At 40.4% G+C, this 23,980-nt stretch overlaps 1 protein-coding gene across 3 annotated transcripts in view; it reads right to left on the minus strand.

The window, feature by feature from the left end:
- LOC126465730 (beta-1,3-glucosyltransferase) overlaps positions 1-23,547 on the minus strand; it is a 122,988-nt gene extending 99,441 nt beyond the window's left edge. Inside the window, exons 1-4 of one of the 3 annotated variants that reach the window (XM_050096329.1) lie at positions 23,328-23,547; positions 21,967-22,023; positions 1,212-1,300; positions 1,047-1,123 (exon numbers count right to left, since the gene is read on the minus strand). In XM_050096329.1, the coding sequence (XP_049952286.1) occupies positions 1,047-1,123; positions 1,212-1,300; positions 21,967-22,023; positions 23,328-23,340 (236 nt within the window). In that variant the 5' untranslated portion in view covers positions 23,341-23,547. Of the gene's footprint in view, positions 1-1,046; positions 1,124-1,211; positions 1,307-21,966; positions 22,024-23,164 lie in introns of all 3 variants that reach the window. The other 2 variants (XM_050096328.1, XM_050096330.1) reach the window with 2 other exon arrangements.
- Positions 23,548-23,980: the final 433 nt, after the last annotated feature.

The raw sequence follows: 23,980 nt of genomic DNA on the forward strand, positions 1-23,980 counted from the left end.
TTTACGTAACTTTAGCTGATCTGTTTCAGATGCGCCATTTTTTTGTTCTTGTGTTTTCAGCTACTGTTAGAATTCAATGAATTTCTTGGCCAATGATTTGATTTTAATAGCACCTGTTTTGCTGCTATTGTCGTCAAGGAGTCGAATATAAAGTGCCTTTTGTGTTCTAAAATACCTTTGTTTTTTCCTTGGTATTTTGAACTTTTAGTGTATAGGCCTAGTCAACAGTTTTATTATTTATGATGACATTGTTCAGTAACTTCATATTCTCTTAATAGTGAAACGAGCCAACCAGCATTTATATCTCTGTGAAACTGTACTTCTCTCTTCACTAAACCTGATGGGGAAAGGGGGGGGGGAGTCTTATTGGTGTCATTTGACCATCATGGTTAGATCAGAATTATCTGAGATTAAATCGATATTGAAATTTCCACGGCACAATTACTTATCACTTATTTTTACTGATCATTGTTAGTACCCGCTCTAGTTACTTAACGAAATTTAAAGCATTTCATGTTGAGGCCTGTACACTGTCAGAACCTCTAACTTCCGTGTTTTAAAGTTTATTATTGAAGTGCAATATTCAAAGAGAAGTTCAGTGCAGTATTTATTAATGTCTATGGCCTGGAACTTGATTCCTTTTTTTGTGTATACAGGCAGTCTACCCATTCCCCTTTCCTAATATTATGTTTACCATGATGGAATACTAACTATAGTCAGTATCATTATCACTGTTACTTTCTCTCTGAACTGCAAAAATTATTGCTAACACATTACATTTAGTGTTTGTCGCAAAACAATTAGTATAATACAGCTCACCGCATTACAAGACAACTGTGTCATATTTATAACTTAATCATGCAAAACATTCATGTCAATGACAATACATAAATTAATAATACAGCACAATGTACAATTACACACTGATGTTAATTGACTGGATTTTGCTTCTGATTTTTGCACCTGACTCAAGTTCTCTTTTACAAGAGCACTATCACATTTAAGAACATTGTCTTCTATTTAAAATAACAAGCGGAAGTACTCACTCTTTCAAAACTGGAATAATTGTCCATGCTCCAGGATGGTCAAAGTCTTCGTGCATCAGATGGATTTTTAATTTGGGCTGTTAAGAAAAATATATTAATCTTCATAATTTCACCTTCTGTGCACAATATTAGCAACATTTGCTCACAATAGTGTTATATACTAACCTCCTCAGATTGGAGTAATTTTCTGAGATTATTAGCCATTTCTGAGTGATGATCATCTTTTTGGCTTATTATAAGAATTACCACCTCATCTGCAGCTGGAAAACATGTCTGCGTAAATGACTTCATTTTGAAAATTTTAGATAAATACGAGGTTGGTTTGAAAAGTTCTTGGAACGGAACAGAAAAAACATACATACATCACTGAAACTTTTTTTATTTTTCAATGTAGCCTCCTTGTAGATTAATGCACTTGCTCAATCGATTCTCCAGTGCCTTGACCCCATCTCAAAAATGAGTTTCCTCCAGGCCTGCAAAACAATTGTCAATTCCGGCTATCAATTCTTCGTTTGAAGTGAATCTTCGCAACCAAGAAAAATTTTCAGTTTTGGGAAGAGATGGAAGTCTGATGGGGTAATTCAGATGAATAAGCCAGGTATGGCAACAATTCATACCTTAGTTTGCGTAATTTTGCCATGGCAATGGCACATGTGTGCAGGCGGGTGTCAAGAGTCGCGAAACCCATCTTGCAGATAATTTTTTCATTTCTAATTCTTCTATTAAAATGTGATATACCCTTTCAGATGACATCTGGTAAGCATGAGCAATTTCACACACTTTCAACTGGCAATCCTCCATAATCATTTTGTGCACTTTTGCAATGATTTTAGGAGTAGTGACACATCTTGGCCTACCACTGTGCAGATCACCATCTAAGCTCTCCCAACCAAATTTAAATTCATTTGTCCACTTGGCAACAGTTGAATATGAAGGTGCAGAGCCCCCAGTGTATTCTGGAAATCAGCATGAATGTCCTTTGCTTTCATACCTTCCTTTACGAAGTACTTAATCACTGCTTGAATTTCAATTTTTCCCATCTTCACAATTCACTATGCAGGAACAACAACACAGCCACATCACCGCCATAGCTCTCTTCCAAGAGCACTGGTTCAGTACATATTTACAGGCAACAGTCCAATGAATATCATGTGAACAACTTGTTGCGCTAACCATGACCTCTCGTGGTGATTGTGAGAACTTTTCAAACTACCCTTGTGTATAGAATGGTTGGTGCCAAACAATGAGAATCAGTATGATGTGTAGAAGTATAGTGATGTGAAAGTACAGTAGGCCATATGGTACTATTAAAAATATGTGAACCATGTGGGTTATGTATATACACTATCTTATCAAAAGTCTCTCGATACCAATTAGTGGACATTAATATGAGGTGTGTCAAACCTTTGTCTTTTTGGTGGTTTCCTCTCTGCTGGGGACACTTTCAATGAGAAATCTGAATGTCTGTGGAAGAATGGCAGCCCATTCTCCCTCGAGAGCCAAAACCAGAGAAAGTAAGGATTTTGGATGGTGGGATCTGGAGGGAAGCTGGCATTCCAACTCATCCCAAAGGTGTTCCACTTGGTTCAGATTGGGATTTTGTGCGTGTCAGTTCATTTAAGGAATGTTATCTTATACAACCTAAAGCCATACAGATGGTGCTTGATGACAGGTGCATTATCACACTGATACAGACAATCATCATCTATGAAGTGTTGCCCTACTATAGGCAGTACACAATGCTGTAAAATGTATTCATATCCTTCTGCATTTAGCATTTTCTTAAGTGTAATGTTGCTAAGCACTGATTACAGAAACGTAAGGCTTATGAGGAGCTGCTTGGACATCATAACCCATTCTTTTTAATTCTTTATGCACTGTCAATGTGCTAGAGGGATTGCTGGTAGGAGTTTGAAAATCATGAGTTATTCCTTCAGCTGATTTCATCCAGTCTTTCACAACCATGGTTGATGGTTCCTGTGTGCCAGTACATTAGGTCTGCCTGGTCTTGTTTTAACTATGGCTGTTTGTTTGTTTTCCCACTTCACAATCACATTACCAACAGTCTTCTTGGGCAGCTTTACAAGGCTTGAAGTGCCTCTGACGGATTTGTTACCCAGGTGACATCCAATGACTAGTTAATGTTTAAAGTCACTGTGCTCTCCAGACCAACCCATTCTGTTATTTCTGATTCTCTGTTGGCAAGAAAATACTTCCCACCTCCTTTCATACTGGCAGGTCCGCCTCTCATGGCATCTATTGTTCAATTTCACATTACATAGGTGTGCTCAGATACTTTTGATCAGATACTGTACAGGACATGAAATGCCAATAATAGCATCATACTACAAATGTATGAGTATTACTCATAAGGCCATGTACGCACTGAAGAAATACACATTGTTTTGAGCTGCTTCACATTGCCAAAGTGGTTTTAAACACTGAACACCTCATCAGGTGTGCGGTAGGATGCTCAGGTTTCATACCAATGTCATCTTTATTTACTTTTAGTAATCAACAATCGCACAGAACCAGGTTAAATGAGTATGGCAGATATTTTACCAGCTCCAGTTCACAAAGCTGATAAGCTCATGAAACATGCTGATTTATGTAGTTGCACTGTTTGGGGAGCCAATAACTTTGGCTATAAGATGTCAACATATAGACATGTGTGCAAATAAGTAGACCACATACAGTTCTGCTGCTTTTGAGTAAATCTATGTTTCTTTCAACTGAGACAAATGCAAAAGGATCATGTCCTAAAGCATATGTTTCCCAGCCACATGTAAAAAGACTTATGTACATGTAGCGAGTGATGTACAAAGATTGGACAAAAATACAGAAACACTATGAGAAATGCATGCTTGAACATAAATGCAGTTGTTAGCCAAGCCTACACGTGGTGCTGTTGTATTTAACCATAAAAGGTGTCTGTGCAACACTGTAAATGTGTTGCAAGTGTCAGTTGTGGTCAGAATGGTATTCTGTGTAAATGTGAGTGCATTATGTTGAAGCTAACCAAATTCAAATGTGGGCAAACCTTTCTGTTTGTATAGTGGATCCTTCCAAAACAAAGGTAGCAAAAGTGTTTGGTGTTTCAAGAGGCACCATATCGAATATTTATACCCCATACAGGGAAAGAGGGGCAAATATCATCTGCTGAATCATAATGTGTGTGCTGTACCTTTTGCATTTCTTGCTTTTATGTTTTCATTTTCTTCAAAATGAAAATGTGAAGCGGTAGCCCAACATAGAGACTACACCTACTGCCATGTATTTTTATTTTCAAATGTTAAAAAACATAAGATGTTTTTCCTGTTCCTCAGTAAGAGGAAGGACTCGCTCTCTGTTAATTAATGAAAGTAGATGCACATTATCTTAGAGTGTAATTGGTGGTAGCCATTTGGTTGGTTGGTTGAAAAGAGGGGGGAGGGACCAAACTGCTAGGTCATTGGTCCCTTGTTCCAATTAAAATAATTCCACAAGGGTGGGAGTAAAATAACTGAGACACACCAAACACAACTGTAAGAAAGGAGAAAACCACAAGAATGACAGAAGGGCAACAAACACTAAAATGGACAAAATCAGATTAGAAAACCACAGAGACACACAAGAAATATGCAGAAGAGATCAAAACAAGAGATCAGATTACCAAGGCTGGCCGACCATGAGAATAAAAAGGAGAAGCCAGCCACTCCGCAACACATTGAAACCCCCAGCCTAAAAGCACTGAGGTGGAGGACACAGAGCGACAAAGGACAAGTGCTAAAACTTAGATCAAATGATAAAACATACACTCACAAATAAAACACAAAACTAAAGGTGCTGTTGAGGCATTGTCGCTCAACACCAAAGGCAGGGTGCTGGGAAAGTTAAAAGTCAGCCGCAGAGTGGCTAAAAGTGGGCAGTCCAGCAAGAGGTGGACGACTGTCATTTGTGAGCCATAGCAACACCAAGGTGGGTCCTCATGATGGAGGAGGTAAACAAGCATTAGCCACATGTGGCCAATGCGGAGACAGCAGAAGACAACTGATTCCCTGCAAGAGGACCATACGGCAGACTTCCACACATTCGTAGTCTCCTTAATGACATGTAGTTTGTTGTGCGTACTGTTATGCCATTCCATCTCCCAAAGCCAAAACACCCTGCGGTGTTAAGATGGAATGCAGGTCAGTTGCAGAGATGCTCATCTCCAGAAGTGGTTTCCGCATAACTTGTTTGGCCAGCCTGTCGGCAAGTTCGTTGCCTGGCATTCCGACATGTCCTGGGTTCCACACAAACACTACTGCTCGACGAGACTGTTCCAGGGCATAGATGGACTCCTGAATGGATGCTACCAAAGGATGGTGAAGGTAGTACTGGTTGATAGCTTGTAGGCTGCTCAAGGAGTCAGTACACAGGAGAAATAACTTGCCAGCGCATGAGCAGATGTGTTCAAGAGCACGAGATATGGCCACCAGCTCTGCAGTGTTTTCACTGCAGCCATCTGCTAAGGAGTGCTGTTCAATACGTCCTCCATGAATATACGCAAAGACTACGTGATCCTCAGCCACGGAGCCATCGGTGTAAACCACTTCATGGCCCCGGTACATGTCGAGAATCGGGAGGAAGTGATAGCGGAGAGCTGCAGGATTAGTGGAGTCCTTAGGGCCATGCGAAAGGTCCACAAGAATCTGTGGCCTAGGTGTACACAATGGAGGTGTACCTGAATGGACCTCAAGGAGAGGTGGTAATGGGAAGGACTCCAGTTCAGATAGAAGGGACTGGACGCAAACTGTAATTGTAAGCCCTGACTGGGGCCACTGATGTGGAAGATGAACCACCGTGGTTGGGAAAAGGAGACGGTAATCTGGATGCGCAGGAGAACAACAAATGTGTGCAATGTAACTGGCAGGCAGTTGTGTGCGCCTAACCTTCAATGGAGTGACTCCAGCCTCCACCAGGACACTGGTCACCAGACTCATTCAAAAAGCTCCCATCTCTAGACAAACAACACCACAGTAGTGCACTGGTTCGAGTAAACGCGATGCTGAGCGCGCTGCCAAAGCAAAACCATACTCCCATAGTCAAGAAGGGATTAAACAAGGACTCTGTAGAGCTGCAGCAGCGTAGAGCAATCAGCACCCCAGTTGGTGTTGCTCAGGCAGCGGAGGGCATTGAGGTGCTGCCAGCATTTCTGCTTAAGCTGACGAACGTGAAGTAGCCAAGTCAATTGGGCATCGAAAACCAGTCCTAAGAAATGATATTTCTCCACTACAGCGAGTGGATCATCTTTAAGGTAAAGTTCTGGTTCTGGATGAATGGTGCAACACCGACAGAAATGTATGACACATGACTACGCGGCTGAAAACTGGAAGCTGTGGGCTAGAGCCCATGACTGCACCCTGTGAATGGTTCCCTGTAGGCACCACTCACCAACACCAGTACTGAAGGAGCAGTACGAAATGCAGAAGTCATCCGCATACAGAGAAGGTGAGACCAACGGCCCTACAGCTGCTGCTAAACCATTAATAGCCACTAAAAATGGAGAGATACTCAATACAGAGTCCTGCGGAATGCCATTCTCCTGGATATGGGGGGAACTATGGGAGGCACTGGCTTGGACATGGAAAGTATGGAACGACAGGAAGTTTTGAATAAAAATTGGGAGTGGCCCCCAGAGACCCCACTCATACAATGTGGCAAGAATATGATGTCTCCAGGTCATGTCATACGCTTTACGTAAGTCAAAAAAGATGGCAACCAGATGTTGACGTCTGAAAAGGCTCTTTGGATGGTAGACTTGAGGGACACAAGATTATCAGTGGTAGAGCAACCCTGGCGGAAGCCGCCCTGACATGGAGCCAGTAGGCCACATGACTCCAGGACCCGACCCAACCCAACTGTCGACACACCATATGTTTCAGCAGCTTACAAAGAAAGTTGGTGAGGCTGATGGGTTGGTAGCTTCCCACATCAAGCTGGTTTTGACCAGGTTTGAGCACCATAATGATGGTGCTCTCCCACCATTGCAATGGAAAGATGCTATTGCACCAGATCTGGTTGAAGATGACGTGGTGATGTTACTTATAGTCAGACGAGAGTCGTATAATCATCTGACTGTGGATCTGATCCAGCCCAGGAACTGTGTCGGGGCAACATGCAAGGGCGCTGAGGAGCTCCCACTCTGTAAATGGGGCGTTATAGGGCTCACTGTGGCATGTAGTGAACAGAGGACTTTCCTTTCCATCTGGTGTTTGAGGTTGCAAAAGGCTGGGGGGTATTCTCTGACGCCGAGGCTTGAGCATAGTGCTCAGCAAAGTGTTCAGCAATCGCTTTTGTGTCGGTAAGCAACACACCACTGACGTTAATGCCAGGAACACCTGTTGGGGTCTGGTACCCAAAAAGATGTCTGATCTTCGTCCAGACTTGGTAAGGTGATGTATGGTACACAATGGTTGACATGTACCTCTCCCAACATGCCTCTTTCCGTCATTTTATAAGCTGGCAAACATGGGCACGGAGCCACTTAAAGACTATTAGGTGCTCTAGGGAAGAGTGCCGCTTATGTCACTGTAGAGCTCGCTGACGGTCTTTAATTGCCTCAGCAACTTCCAGCGACCACCAAGGGACTGTCTTTCGCCGGGTGCACCCTAAAGAACGAGGGATCACATTTTCTGCCGCAGAAATGATCGTTGTAGTGACCTGCTCAACGACAACATCGATGGCACAATGTGGGAGAGATTCAGTGGTGACAGCAGAGGTGAAGGCTTCCCAGTCTGCCTTGTTTAAAGCCCATCTGGGTAGGTGTCTATGGGTATGATGCTCGGGGAGTGACAGGGAGATAGGTAAGTGGTCAATATCACACAGGTCATCATGTGCTCTCCAGTGGATAGATGAAAGAAGGTCAGAACTGCAAACCGAGAGATCAATGGCTGAATATGTGCCATGTGCCACACAGAAATGTGTGGGGACATGTGTATTTAAGAGGCTGAGGTCGAGTAGTAACAGTAAATTTTTTACCTCCCTACCTGGCGCCACCCTACAAGGGGTTATGCATGTTAAAATCTCCCAAAAGAAGGAAAGGTTAAGGAAGTTGCTCAATCAGTGCAGCTAATACGTTCAAGGGTACTGCACCATCTGGAGGAAGATATACATTGCAGACAGTTATTTCCTGTGTCATCCTTATCCTGACAGTCACAGCTTCAAGAGGGGTTTGAAGGGGCACAGGTTCACTAAATACTGAGTTCAGAACATAGACGCAAACTCCACCTGACACTCTATTATGGTCGCTACGGTTTCTGTAATACCCGTTATAGCCGTGGAGGGCAGGGGTCCGCATTAACAGTTTCCGTAGCTCAGCCAGGTGGTGGAAAATGCCGCTGCAGTTCCACTGGAGGATTACGTGATCGTGAGACTGGGAAGGCATGAAACACTCAATGAGGCAGTCTACGCCTCAGGGTCACCTGCTGCCACCACATGAGTATCTGTGAGATCGACAGCCATTGTGTCTGAGGGCCCAGTGAGATCTAAGTCCTCAGCGGGTGCAGAATCTCCACCTCATTCTCAGACAAAGAGCTTGTAGGTAGTGGTGGTGTGGGTGCCACCACAGTGCTTTGGTTCTTGGGGGTCTTTTTCTTTTTAGGTTTCTCTCGCTGCTCCTTAGGTTTGTCCGGCTGGAAGGGCTTCACTGATTCAGTCTCAGGGACTGATGAGGACTGTGAAGCCCTACGACCAGCTACCTGTGGTTGCATCAGCCACAGGCGGGTGTCATCTATGCCACCGGTAGGATCCTGGGAAGGGAGTGACCCAAGGGATCCCTTCTCCAGCTGTGAAGTGGTGACTGACGTCCCCGATGGTTGGGGGGAGGGGGGGGGGGCGGTTGTTCCTGAAGCAGGTTGTGCAGGAGCAACAGGGAGGGAAGTGCCCCCCACCATCAACAGGGCAGGTGGAATCTGACGGCTCAGAGAGCCAGCTGTACGCGGCAGAATGGAAGATGGTAGAACTGTTGTTGTAGTAGTGGCGTATGTTGACGTCATATGCACAGGATGTAGCCTCTCATATTTTCTCTTAGCCTCAGTGTAGGTCAGTCGGTCCAGGGTCTTGTATTCCATTATTTTCCTTTCTTTCTGGAGAATCCTGCAGTCTGGCGAGCAAGGCGAATGGTGCCCTCCATAGTTGACACAGATGGGGGGGGGGGGGGGGGGCGAGGCACAGTGAGTACTGGGATATGAACAACATTCACAATCCCGACAGGTGACGCTGGAAGTATAGCAGGAAGACATATGGCCGAACTTCCAGCACTTAAAGCACTGCATTGGGGGAGGGATATATGGATTTACGTCACAGCGGTAGACCATCAACTAGACCTTCTCAGGTAGTGTTCCCCCTCAAACGCCAAGACGAAGGCACCAGCCTATCCCTCGGACCCGGTGGACACACTGGATGAAATGGACACCTCACCACTCTAAATTGGCGTGTAGCTCATTGTCAGACTGCAAAAGAAGGTCCCTGTAAAATATGATACCCTGGACCATATTTAAGCTCTTATGGGGCATGATAACATCTCCCACCTTTTCACAGGCAAGTAGTGCCCGTGACTGAGCAGAGGATGCTGTTTTGATCAAGACTGACCCTGACTGCCTTTTGGAAAAGCACTCCATCTCCCCAGACTTGTCCTCTAACCAATCCACAAAAAAATAAGGTTTCATTGACAAGAACGATTCCCCATCAACTCTCGTACATACGAGGTACCAGGGTGAATAAGCTTCACTGCCATCCTTAGCCTGGTGTTCCTCCCATGGTGTGGCCAGGGGGGTGGGGGAAGGGGGGAAGGGGGAGGGGGGGGAACAATTTGGGGTCATATTTCTTAGCATTGAAGTTAGACCTTGACCGCTTAGAGATTGCTGGTGTTTGACCACTAGTAACAGATGACATACTATGCTTCATGGCATATGCTTCTGCTCTGATGCCCCCCACTCCGACCACGGGCTCCCTCTCAGGCACCACCCAGCCACAGCAAAGGCAACCTGGCAGGATGGCCATTGCCAGGAGTCCCGATGCCCCAGGGTGACATGCATCTATTCCTTGGCATACATGGGGAGTTAACGGTGCAGGCATCAGCAGAGCGATCCCTGTGTGGTCATGGGGCTACAATCAACAAGGTACACAGTGGCCCCACCACAACCAACTGGCTACCGTGCTGGATATCAGGTGCCAACGAGCTAAGAAGTCCATTATCATTGACAGCACAGAAAGCGATACTGCACAGAGGATGGAGGAAAACACGCCCAGGAGGGTGACCTAACCCAACTGCTGGAGAATGAGCGGAAGTGCAAATCCACGTCAACGAAGGATGTGAGAGGTCTCAGCGCGTGATGGACACTATGCACCATGTACGGTGCCCTTCCCCAATTGGCTTGCTCTTTGGGAAAATTTTGAAGAATGGAGTTCAAACCCTACAGGCGACCATCACATAAAGGCCGAAACGTGTGCGACCCCTTCTAATCACCTCTTACAACAGGCAGGAACACTTCGGGCCTATTCTAACCCCCAGACCTGCAGGAGGGAACCATTTTGGTTGTGAGAATAAACAAAAAGTTTGTAATTTTGATGTGCATAGAAGGAAGAATATACTATTATTTCACAAGTGAAAAATTGTTGGAATCATCATCCCAAGTAGTAATGCAATATATAAAAACCCAAGAAGCCCACCTGTGTTCTTTGGAGTTATTACAAATTACAGACATAGCTCAGCCTACTGTGCTAGTCTGACATGCCGGAAAATTTCTCTCATTATTTCCATATATCTAAACTTTTATTATTACTTTTTTAAATTACATTATAAAGTGGCAACTGTGACATTGAAAATAAGTCTCTATTTTTAGCGAGACAGTACATGTGGATGAAAGCGCATGTTGGGTGATTGTGACAGATGGTCATTGAAGAAGATTCTGTGACAAATAAGAGAATGACAGCTGCAAAAGTCATTGCAAAACTAAATATCGCACTCACAAATCGTAGCACTAAAACATCACAAATGGAGATCCATAAGCTGGAATTTGCAGAGCAAGCTGGAATTCCAAAACCACACATCAGTGATGCAAATGACCTAATCAAAACGATGTGATGCCAAGTCATAAAACCTGGCCTATGGAGCATGTTTCTGACTTTTGGCCCAGTTTATATCTGGTGGGTACTATCCCAACCCTACAATGCAGACTGCTTGGTGCCAAGAAAGAAACATGGTGGGGGTTTGGTGATGATCTGCGCAACGACATCATTGCATTCCATGGACCATGTGGTTACTCTGCAAAGTCACATTACTGCCAAGAATTCTGGGACTATTTTGGCTGATCAGGTCCATTCCATGGTATAATGTCTGTTCCCCAATCGTGAGGCTGTGTTCCCTGACAACAGGGCTCCTATTCACACAGTTCCCATCATCAAGGACTGGTTTTGTGAGCATGAGTATGACTTGTCATATCCCCCTGGCAACCAGTCAGCAGATCTTAATATTATTGAGACTTTGTGGCCTACTTCAGAGAAAAGGGAATGTGATAGTTATCTATCTCCATCATTGTTAGCTGAAGCTGTCATTATTCTGCAGGCAGAATGGTATAAAATTCCCTTTAAAACCATATACAGCACCTGTATTTACCATTCTGAGATGACTGTAAGCTGTTTCAAATGCCAAAGGTTTTCCTACATCATATTAGGCATCGTAATTGTTGTGTTTTCGGTGTTTTCATATTTTTGTTCACCACTCCCCCCCCCCTTTTTATATCTTTGTTCAGGAATATGTTGGAGCACATTTCACAGTAATTCTGTAAACAATAAAAGCAAGTAGAAAATAACAGTACATTACAAATTTGTATATGCAAAAGTTAAAATTTATGTAGACTGCGATATGAGATACAAGAGAAATTTCAACAAATGACTGCATATTAACATTGTATTTATTTTAATACTTTTTCATATGTGAGAGGATTGTAGTCCTTTAAGGAATGGGCTTCCAGAGAATGTTTTACCCAAAGCTTTTAATCTGTCTTTCCACACTAAAAAAAAATTGCTAAATATGTGATAATTTAAAACCGATAACCAAATTACACACAACGGACAAAGAAAAAGATTGACAGATGCCCATGAGGTGCATATGTTGATAGAAGAGGCAGTTAGATGGGGCCTCAGCAAAGCTAAGGGCTCCAGCAACCTATTTCTTACATAGCCTTGTGTAGCATGCCTTGTGTCTGAATCTAACATCAGGGGGAGAAAAATATATGATATATGTTGCTGAATATGAATGTGTTTGTAATGAAGGAAACGCTGTGATTTCATAAAAATTTGGAAATATTGTCTATGTATGATGTTTGCTTAATAAATCCTAGCACTCAAAATGTGTAATGTGGAGACAGTTCAATTTTCCTTAAAATACCACTTGCTCTATCATAAGAGTTGTCTGCCTACATAGATATGTGGTCAGCAGGTCTGGCTGTTATGTGGAGAACAGGAGTTTAATTCACAGTACTGTCATGGATGTTTTCCTGGTGAAGGTATGGGAAGGGTTGCACTCAGCCTTGTGATGCCAGCTGAGGAGCTAATTGAATAATAAGTAGCAGCTCCACGGTCAAGAGAACCAACAACAGCTGGAAAAGTGGTGTGCTGACCCCATGCACCCCCATACCTCATCTGAATGATGGCACTGGCAGAGGACGACATGGTGGTCAACTGGTTCCGATTGGCTTGTCTTGATGAGAAAGAGGAGCTTTATTTTTACTATCATATGAGTAAGAATTTTATCTGCCAAAGCAGCTATTGGAAAAAAATTCTTCATAGCTGTAATTATCTAATCCTCCCATGACCATCCCTACTACAAGACTTGCTTGATGCACCCTCACAACTCCACCAACACCAACTGTGTAACTGGACAAACATGTTCTACCAAAAGGAGAGCCACCTGTAAAATGATACACTATGTACCAGCTGTTATGTAAATGCTGTTTGACCTGCTACAATGGTATGACTATCACCAAGTGATCAGTAAGGATGAATGGGCATAGACGTAGATTATGTACTGGCAACCAACAATATCCTGTTAAAGAGCATGCTCAACCAAATGAAACTCATGACCTCAGCACCTGTTTCACCACGCGTCATCTGAATTCTCCGTCCTGATGCCAGTTTCTCAGAACTCTGCAAGTGGGAACTGGCTTTACAAAATGTGCTTGGTTCTTGCCACTTTACATTAATTTCAAAAGTCTTAGCATTTCTGTAACTATTCTTTTCTTCATTCTTTTATATTTTTCACTGTTTATTTTCTGAACTGCTTATTCCTCATAATACACTTCACTGCTTTCGATTCTTATTGACTCTTTTCTTTTTTTCAGTAATCTTTGTCTTGCTTATTGTGCTATCTTCCATCTTAAAGTTCTCAGATTTCCAAATCTCATCTATTGCAGGTACCAACAACTAGCTTTCCTTCCACCCCATCCAGAAAGTCTCCCCTCACTCGGCGTTCTGAGTGACTTTTCCATAACTCTTCCCAGGTCCTAAACCTCGGCAGTCCTTATCTTTCATCCATCTTCACTTACCTTCAATCTTTCTTCCAGAAGAAGAAGTCACTGGTTATGAAAGTTCAAACACTTCACATTTTTCTGTGTTCACTCCTGTCACCAACTGATAAGTGAGATTTTTATCTATTCACATTATATTAGAGTTATTAACAAGTAAACCACGGTCCTCTTCCATGAGGCGGTTTTTCACCTAACATCAAATCTTTCTTCAGACAGATGTATCAATATCAATTTCAGATAGCTCGAGGAGACATTAAAAGTCATAATAGATACTTTTCATAAGTTATTTAATCAGTTGCATTTGGGAGAAGTCACATATAAAGGCCATCAGTCAATTTTATACACTAAACAGCAATCATTACATAATTACATGCATGAAAATGTTCGAGAAACCTGGCATCATTCCCATACAAACTTAAGAAACATCTAAGAACACACCATCCAAGTGTTTCACAACATAACTGTTCCATATGCTAAATGCACTTTTTCACTATAGCTTGCCATTTTTTTTAAAAACTTTAGCTGAGCCTATGTGATCATTCCATTTACATCATCTACTATTTTTACTCTCAGTTACGACATCTTAATCGTGTACTCAAACACTACTATAATTTAATATCTCATTAAATGCAAAATTTCATATTTCATTATATGAAGAATAAGTTGCCAATATCAGTATTAAGTTGATGTTTCTACATATATAAGTGTATGTTATTTCAATTTTGATTGAATAATAGTGTCTTATAGCAAAACTTATCATCTGTCAAAAGTCTGAGATTGCTACTAATATTACCTGTCTCTGTGAATGTGTCTTAATTAAGGATAATGTCTTCTTTTCTGCTGTCAATATATATCAAACCCAGTACAAACCTGGTTAGATACGCCCATTTTAATGGTGGCATATACTTTTTTAAATTTTAGAACAGTGGTACAAATCTGGTTACTTTTATCTTTCACTCTCATTTTATTTATTTATTTAACCTGATCTGATAGGGCCATCTGACCCTCTTATACATCGGACCAGGGTTTCACACATATTGCATCTTTCTCACATCATAGTTTCCAAAGAAATAACTATTTTAATATGAAAAATAGTATTAAAATGAGTGTCTACAGTGCTGCTTCTTTTGTTTATGTCTTTATCCTGCGGTTGCAGGGTCAGCATGGTTAGGAACGGATTTGGCAAGGTGGTGGCTGGTTGCGGACTAAAGGCCTTGGACGGTGCAAGAAGAATGGGAAAATTAGAGGGTGCTGCGGCAACATCCTTTTTTGGTAGCGGCTCAACTAGTCCCTGTTCCTAGGTCCCAGGTGAGACACTCCTGGTTAAGGCATGGTTGAAGATCCATGTGAGGATGGGCAGTAGTGGGCCAATAATAAGCTTCACCATTTGGATTGTGATGCCATCATGTCCAGTAGATGCTGATCTGATAGGCATGATGGCTTTTTTTGATGGTATTGCAGGTTACATGCTTTGGATAGGCTTTTTTTGTGGCTACAGTTGTTTACCCTCATGAAGTTATTGCTGACGCTCTTGTTTCATTTACGGTTGCCCATAATGTGAAGTGTCTGTTCAGTCATCCAGTTGAAACAATTTGATCAGCTGCAGTTTTTAATTTTCCTATACCAAGACCACATAGACTTCCCTCTAAGACTGCTGGTTTATTTTTGTTGTCGGTTCATGTATGGGGATGCCCGAGTTTTGCATTTCTCACAGATTGACTGACTATTCCACTTCTGCCTGTAAGCAATGTGATTTTCAAGTGTGGGACACAATTTTGTATAGAAAAGGTGCATAGGCTTTGGGATTCATGAGCTGATTTAGTCCTTCAGTTAGCCAAGCCAAGGTGCGGGTTTCCTTCTAACATTTCCAGCCTGTAGGGGATCATATTCATCGTATAGGTGAGTAAGTTTTTTATTAAATGCATGGAGTTTTAGTTTATGTATGAGAAGGGAATAGAAGACAGCCCCTTAAACTATTTCTTGGCCCTCAGTAGCAAGCTGAGATACATTAATGTGTTTCAAGCCTTGGTACATAAGCAGCCATTGTTTCTTTCTGGGATATTCTAGCGAGTATGTCATGAGAATTATATCACTGGCAGACGTGCCAGGTGCAGATATTTGAGAGATATGAACAACTCTGTTTAGGGACTTTGTTGCAAACATATCTTTGGGACTATGATTACTATTTGTATGATGGGTAAGATCAAGTAATGACACATTTGAAGAAGAAAGCATCCTCTTAAATTTCATACTGGAAGGACTACTGTAGTGTCACCAGCTATAACTATATGCTCATAGGTCGATTTGAGACTTGAAAAAGCAGTTTCGAAGCAGGAAAACCAGCCTACTTCACCAGGTTTGCAGAGGACACATATCAGGGGATTTGATATCTATGAACGTATATACCACTTGTTTATCTTCTTTATTGTTGGATATGTGTGTAGCATAGAGGCTGATAAATCAGAGTGTATGTACGTCTCAACTCAACCCCCTCGTCTGTTACAATTCTTGTTTCTCAGGAAGACATAACTGTCTAGATTTATCAGCTTATGGGAATACTTGGTTTGAGCCATGTCTCTGACAAAAGTATTACATGGATGTCTATGTCTCAAAATATATGATGGAACTCATCAAGATCAGCTGGATGAGATCGGACATTTGAATATGCATTGTGGAGCTCAGTGCATTCAGGTGCAGAGTGCACGAGGATGCTGCTGCTGGACACTAGCAACTCTGGATCAGTGGTAGTGAGGAAACAAAGCATAGCAAAACATGCTGAGGTGGGAGAACACAGGTTCCCTGAAGGGAAAGCAGCAAGTATCTTCAGGGAGAAGGGAGGTTTTGTGGCCATGGGCAGCAGAATTTGCAGCAGTCATTAGACAGTCATTTTTCCAATTGCAGTCAAAAAAATCGAAATCGAATAAGTGAAAAGATAGAAAAGGAGCTGACTGAAGAACAGCATGAGCTTAGGAAAGGAAGAAACATGATCGACCTGATATTTCCTATCTGCCAACTGATGGAAAAAAGTTGGGAGTATAACAAAAGGGTGATAATGGTTTTTATAGACATAGAAAAGGCATATGACTCAGTTGACAGGGAAAGACTCTGGGAAGAAATGAAGAAGATAGATATAGAAGATAAAAGACAATGTACAGAGGACACAATTGTAGAATTAGAACACCATTGGGGAACCCTGAATACTTCGAAATAAGACAAGGACCCCTCAAAGTGGTAGAAAGTTTCACTTATTTAGGGAGTGAAATATCTAGGGATGGAAGGATAACTAACGAAATTAATAGGAGGTTACAGAAGCGAGGCAATTTCTACCAAACAATAAAACACCTGATTTGGAATAATGAAGTTTCAGAAAGAGCAAAACTCCTTATGTACAAGAATTATTACATCCCTATTGTCACCTATGGTGGAGAAACATGGACAATGACAGAAAGGGACTGGCGCAGACTGTAAGCAGGGGAAATGAAATTTCTCAGAGCATTTAAGGGAAAAACAAGAATGGACAGAGTAAGGAATGTAGAGATTAGAAAGGACCTTAAACAAGAAAGTATGAGAGAAGAAATTGAAAGAGAGAGATTAAGATGCTATGGGCATGTTAAGTGGATGCATGGGCAGAGACTCCCCAAAATTAAGGAAGAACTAAAGATGGATGGGAAAAGACCTAGAGGGCGCCCAAGAACACGGGGGAAAATGGGAGTGAGAATATCTGTAAGAAGGAGAGGTGTGACCTGGCAGCAAGTGGAGGAAGAAAAGTGGTGGGAGGACCGTGCCAAATGGAGAGGACTCATCAGCACCCAGAGCCGGCAGTAGCTGGAGCGGGATTCGGTTATAGATAGATAGTCAAAACATTCTGCACTACACCATCACACTAGTTCCTATTTCCTCCCCTCCCCCCCTTTTCCCCTCCTGTGGTTCTACAATGTCCTACAGACATCCTCATCATTCCACCTCCACCATTGACATTATCTTTTTGATGCATCACCATTATACAATAACGGCAACAATTATCACCACTGATTATATTTTAACTGTAATATAAAATCAACTAAAAGGGTTTAGCAATTATAAAAATTATTCACCAAAGTGTATGAAAAAAATTATTTTCATCATTTTTTTCACATATTTTGTTATGTCCTATAAGCACATAAAACCTCTGGCTAAAGAATAGTTTTACTTGCTCTTAGACTGCCCCTTCATAGAGCATTGAAATAACAATCAAGGGAAAAAGCCGAATATAGCCTCCATCACTGAGGGCTTAGGGGTTGATCTGAATCTGACGCAGCAAATTAACGAAGAACTTTTTATCCAAGGACCTCACTGTGAAATATTTCATAAGGAGATATTTTGGTTTGTGTGTGCAAAGTGGTTATACAACTAGGGATTCTTTTAGCTTTATTATTTTATTGATGTGATTTTAGATTCATCGAGAAAAGGCCATATATTGTAGCATAAAATACTGACTGAAAAAAAAAAGACAACAAAGGCCCAGATGCGTTGCTTTCCCAGTGCAAATTACAACAGCATGCCTTTTGAACCCTTTTTAGGTTGGCACACAGGAACTTAGCTGTTCCTGCTTCTACTGCCGCAGTGGAAGAAAATTTTAGTTGTGCAGGACTTATTGTTTCAGAGAAAAGGATTACAAGTGCTTGAAATAAGAATTCATTCTACTTACAAACAATTATTTAGTGTGGTTCTCATCCAAACTGTACTATAAAATTGCACACTTTTGTTTTGCATTACTAAAGATGGAATGAATTATTTTTCCATGCTGAATCCGATGCAGAGAGCTTACAAGAAACATGTGGGTTTATAAAGAATGTATTTTTTTAAGATTATGTTTGCTTACATCTTTTGTACAAAAACCCAAAATTATGTGTGACTGCCAAGCTACAGCAAAATAGCTCTTGTCGCCTCAGTTTATCCTACACACTCGCACAGGACATAAAATTTTATGACTCTTCCAGATGTAGAAGAGATGGGCGCTGAAGTGCAAACACAGATGTATCCCATGGAGTGATTGTTGCAGGCGGGGATTGGTCACTGTTTGCAAGTTATTGGTCGGCTGCAATTGATAGGCTAAACAGGTCAGCCTATTGCCACCACAGGTTCACCAGACTGAGGCAGGCTGGTGGACCAGTAAGTAGACAGCCCCAGCTGGGTCAGACCACACGTGGCAGGCTAGCAGCCCACAGCAGGTGGCTCTCTTCATGAGATGTGCCAAGCTATCCATAAATGTTCCTCATGTGCACATTATTGTACAACACAATGTCGTATGTTAATTTATCATCAAAATGAGGAGAAAAGATTTCCATTGGCGTCTTTGTTCCTGTAACCATTGATGGCTTATTAAGTGATGTTTCATCTGCCATTTAGTCAGGTCATCCTTACCACTTTGAGAAATGTTTAATTTCTTGGTATATATTTAGATAGTAAACTTAATTGGAATTACCATATTAACTATATATCTGCTAGGCTTTCTAGAGTAATCTATTTGTTGAGAAGGTTAAAAGGTTGTGTATCAGATCAGTATATTAGATCAGCACATTTTGCCTTCTTTCAGAGCATTATTTCTTACGGTTTACTATTATGGGGAAACTGTAGCCATGTACATGATATTCTTCCACTGCAAAAAAAAAAGTTGTAAGAATTATCACTGATTCTGGTAGACTAGATTCCAGCAAGCCATTGTTTGTGAAACTTAAAAGTTATGACTGTTGTTAATCTCTATATATATCCTGTTGTTCTACACACCATGAACAATTTACCAAACCAGCAATTAAGAGAATATATACATTCGTATAATACGAGAAACAGGAAACACATTGATGTACCTTTTCAATGTCTAACTAAGTCTTTAAAAAGCTATCATGTAATAGGTCCCAAATGTTGCAATAAATTTGCTCTTTGTAAATTCAATTGTCCTATCGAAAAGATCAAGCCAAAACTGTATGAGTGGCTGGTCGAGCATCCTTTTTATTCCCTTGATGAATTTCTTGATTGCAGTCAAAAACAAATAATATTTTAAACTTTGGCTGCTCTAGATATGCTATATTAATTTTTTCATTACCAGTTCTAATTACCTATTTGTTAGTAGCTAGTAATAATGTTAATTATTTCATTAGCAGTTCTAGTTACCTATTTGTTAGAAACCAGCAATAAGCATAAATCTGTTTTTCTCTGCCCTGTTGCAAAGGGCAGTTATTATAATCTGATGTAATATTTCTTTGTATATATGTTTTCCTGTCTTGTTATTCTGTATTCTGACTTTTTTCCTGTATTTTGCACTGGTACATTCTGATTTATTTGGTTGTACTACCTCACTTTATATATTGTATCTCTTGTCTATTGACTATTTGTAAAACTATTGTAATATTGTACTTATAACTTCTGCATATAATTTTGTTTATATTTTGTAATTTGACATTGTCTATTGCTTCTGTAAGCTTAACAACAATAAAATATTATTATTATTATTATTATTAACCAAATTGTGAATTGATGGTGGTTATATTAATTCACCTACTTTGTCCACGAGACACAAGGATTCCACTAAACTACATTAGAAAAACGCTGCAATTTTACGTATACTAAGCCTTACCTTCCTTTGTTTTTAAATGTTATTACTGCCTTTTTTAAGTGATCTTGAAAGTTGTGATATACTGAAATGAAACTAAACTAGTAACAGAGGTTCTAGGTTGTTGACAGATTACATCAATGCAAAGCCTGATACCTCATCCAGGTATAGTGGTTAAAACATTATTGAATCATACAGGGAGGAAAAATGTCCTGTCATCAATGAAGTTGTTAGAGATAGTGCACACTCATCGTGACCAGTACATGATAGAATATTGGCTGTGGCCCTGTTATGAAACCATTTCAGAATTGACCTCAGTTGATCCAGAGAATACACAAAAAGTCTGAATAAGAATTGTTGAAATTGCCATTAAACTCTCACTTCTTATTGCTGCATTTTCAGTGTTTACTTTGTGATAGTTAAACAGACTCCATTTTCAGCATGATACATTAAGGTTTACCCACTGGTCAATTGTGAGGTTATTAGACATGGTGCTCAGTTTCAGATAAAACAATGGCAAGTTAGGAAAATGAAGTGTCCTTTTCAAATCAACATTTAGCTTTAAGTCATTTAGGAAAAAATTTGGAAACTCTTCACTTTGATGACTTGATAGGAATTTCAAACCTGTTCCTCTCAAACTGATTGATGACAAGTGTTATTCTGTTCTTATGATTTCTTTGCCAGAGAGTAGCTGTTTCTTAAATTAAAAAATGAAAATAAAAAGTTAGTTCCTTTAGCCATTAACAAATAAGACTACTGCTAAAACTAACAGCTCATAAAATAGCAATAGCTGTCATTCTTTCCTCTAGTCCAAGCACAAACTTTCACGCACACACAGATACGCAAGTGCACTCCTTCATAGACATTGTAACACACTGAAGTAGTATTTGCAGGCGAATTAATGTCATTCCTTATTTTTATCTATATGTTCCCTCCTGTAATTTGCAGTACCATACTAAATATGATTTTGTAGCTCACAAGTCTGGTATACTGTTTAGAACATATTACAGATGTATCATTTATCTGGCAAATTAATGATCAATGTAGCTCAACAGTTCAACGCAGAAAATAGTAGAAAAACCAGGTAAATGCGGAAAATAGAGAATTTCATTCACTAATAAAATGGGAAACTAAAATAACCATATTGCATAAGCCCTAGATGCATCTATAAATGAAGGAAGTCATTGTTCACAGAACATGCAAGTAAATAAACATGCAAAATATTTGGGTCAGCATAAAACAAGAAACATAGGACAGGGAATTTCATTGATTTCACAGTACTATGACAAATGAGAAAATGTGTTTAAATGATCCCTCTCACCTATTCTCTTTTGTCAGTAAAATCAATTTCCATCATTGATTATTAGGCCAGAGAGAAATATCAGCCATTTATTGGTACTATTCTATCATGTACATTACACAATAACAAAAATTGGCAGTGCACAAATGAAAAACAGAAATCCAATCTACAATTCATGTTAGGATCAACATTGTGAGCCCTCCAGAAGGTCTATTTATTATTGTGATTACAACCATTAACAACTGATGATAACGCAGTTCATTTCAGTATGGCCACTTACTGATGCACATAACACATTTTGTTTATCTCATGGCAGTTGTTTCAAGAATATTTATTGATGTTTCATTCATTTGTTTTGCCCCAGTCTTATTAATAAGACTGGGGCAAAATAAATATGGTTTTTGCAATGGTCTGTGCAGAAACAATAGTAGCATCATCTTAAACAAACATGACCACATGCATGCTACAAAGACAACTCACGTAGTTTAGATGCTCTGGTCACTGCACTGAGAAGTACCACAAAAAGTGTCAGAATACCTGAAACAAATATATCGATGAAAACACAAATTGGTTTTCAGTAAAGTGTGTTACAGTACATAAGAAAGTAACACAGTATCTCCAAAAATCTGATTGACAAATAGGACTGGGTTAGAGACAACTTGCATTATTTTTCAGAATGGAATGTGGCAGTTCTGGAGTTCAGAGCACCAATGGCATTATCCAACTGCCAGAGAACTAAATGATGATGAACAAGAAGTTATGGCTGAACTCAAAGGCACATAACTTCTCAATCAGACAAACTGAAATTAATAGGACAAGCTTTAAACCTTTTGTTAATATCACACCTTTCTGTCTCTAGTGCATAAATCTTTCCTGTACAGTTTATCTTCCTATACCTTTGATAGAAAACTAAGAAATAAATCTTTCATAAATATGAGCATGGTTACATTTTGCTTGCTGAGGAATCTGTACAATCACAAATGTCACAAGAAATCAAATTTCCACATACAAAAACCTCTTCAATGATTGACACTTCAAATGCATTTTAACATTGTTACCCTTTCTTCCCACAGTTGTTTCTTTTATTTATCAGGCCGTTAGAAAAGCGGAATAATTAAGTAACTACTTTTAAATTAAAATATTAAAAGTTCGCTTGAAAGGGAGCTTTACAAGTACTAAATTTTAGCAGATGTCATTACAAATATATACAAAACAGTTGCAGGTCACACTTTTCAATGATGTGTCCCCAGTACAAGCAATGGTTCAAATGGCTCTGAGCACTATGGGACTTAACATCTGAGGTCATCAGTCACCTAGAACTATTTAAACCTGAAATAACCTAAGGACATCACACACATCCATGCCAGAGGCATGATTCCAACCTGCGACCGTAGCGTTCGCAAGCAATGAAACAGCAGTATATCTATCAGCTTCTTCAACTATTTATTTCTATGCAGGAAAATGCGTCAACGCGACGTCACTTCATATAATTGGTGGAGTATGCTCTAAATATGCCATCTGCTGTAGTACATATTACTGGAAATAGTGGCCACTGTTATAGGTTTTCCACAATCAGATATTACAGACTTTTTTTTCTTTTTTTTTAAATTTCAGAATCAAAAGGGAAAAACAAACATTCAAATATGAACAAAGTTTTTATTTAACACGGTACCATTACATTTTGTGAGGCTCCACCAGTAGAGTCAAACATTACATGCCACAAGAAAACAACACATCGGAATCATTGCTCATAGTCTGGTTGGTGATACCACTAACAAACGCGATAACAGCTATAATTTTCTATAGCCGCATAAGCACTGAACGAACGCTTGGGCACATACCGTAAATAGCCATATTCACTAACAGGACTACGCGAATTAACTGTTACGGCACTTCCTTCCTATAACTTCACATTGTTTATATTTTTGCCGGACGCCGATGTAATCGCGAGGTTTTGCAATGATCTTCACTCGTAAAGATGGCACACACACTCACACAGCAACGAAAACTAGAAGCGCAATTTCAAGTCTCTTTTCTTTAAAACTGACTTTAAGGTACAGAACTTTCCTACGGTACCGGTAGTTAACCATAGTATGTGCACCCATTACATCACCCGGATCTTCACTCGTAAAGATGGCACTCACACTCACACAGCAACGAAAACTAGAAGCGCAATTTCAAGTCTCTTTTCTTTAAAACTGACTTTAAGGTACAGAACTTTCCTACGGTACCGGTAGTTAACCATAGTATGTGCACCCATTACATCACCCGGAACATGCACCGGCTAAATTATTTTCCTAATTACCAAGAAATTATTAACTTCTTAACTATAAATACCGTAACAGCAGAAGAGTACTAGAGCACCTGATGGAATCGTTTAACCTAATTACAATAGTACTTGAGCAATTAGTACTTGTAAAAGCCTAATTGACAATATATTCCTGTACAGATACAGAAGTAGCAGTATTATTGTAACTGAAATTCTCAATGGTCT

This window comes from Schistocerca serialis, chromosome 1, assembly GCF_023864345.2.
Source record: "Schistocerca serialis cubense isolate TAMUIC-IGC-003099 chromosome 1, iqSchSeri2.2, whole genome shotgun sequence".
NCBI classification, from domain to species: Eukaryota; Metazoa; Arthropoda; class Insecta; order Orthoptera; family Acrididae; genus Schistocerca; species Schistocerca serialis.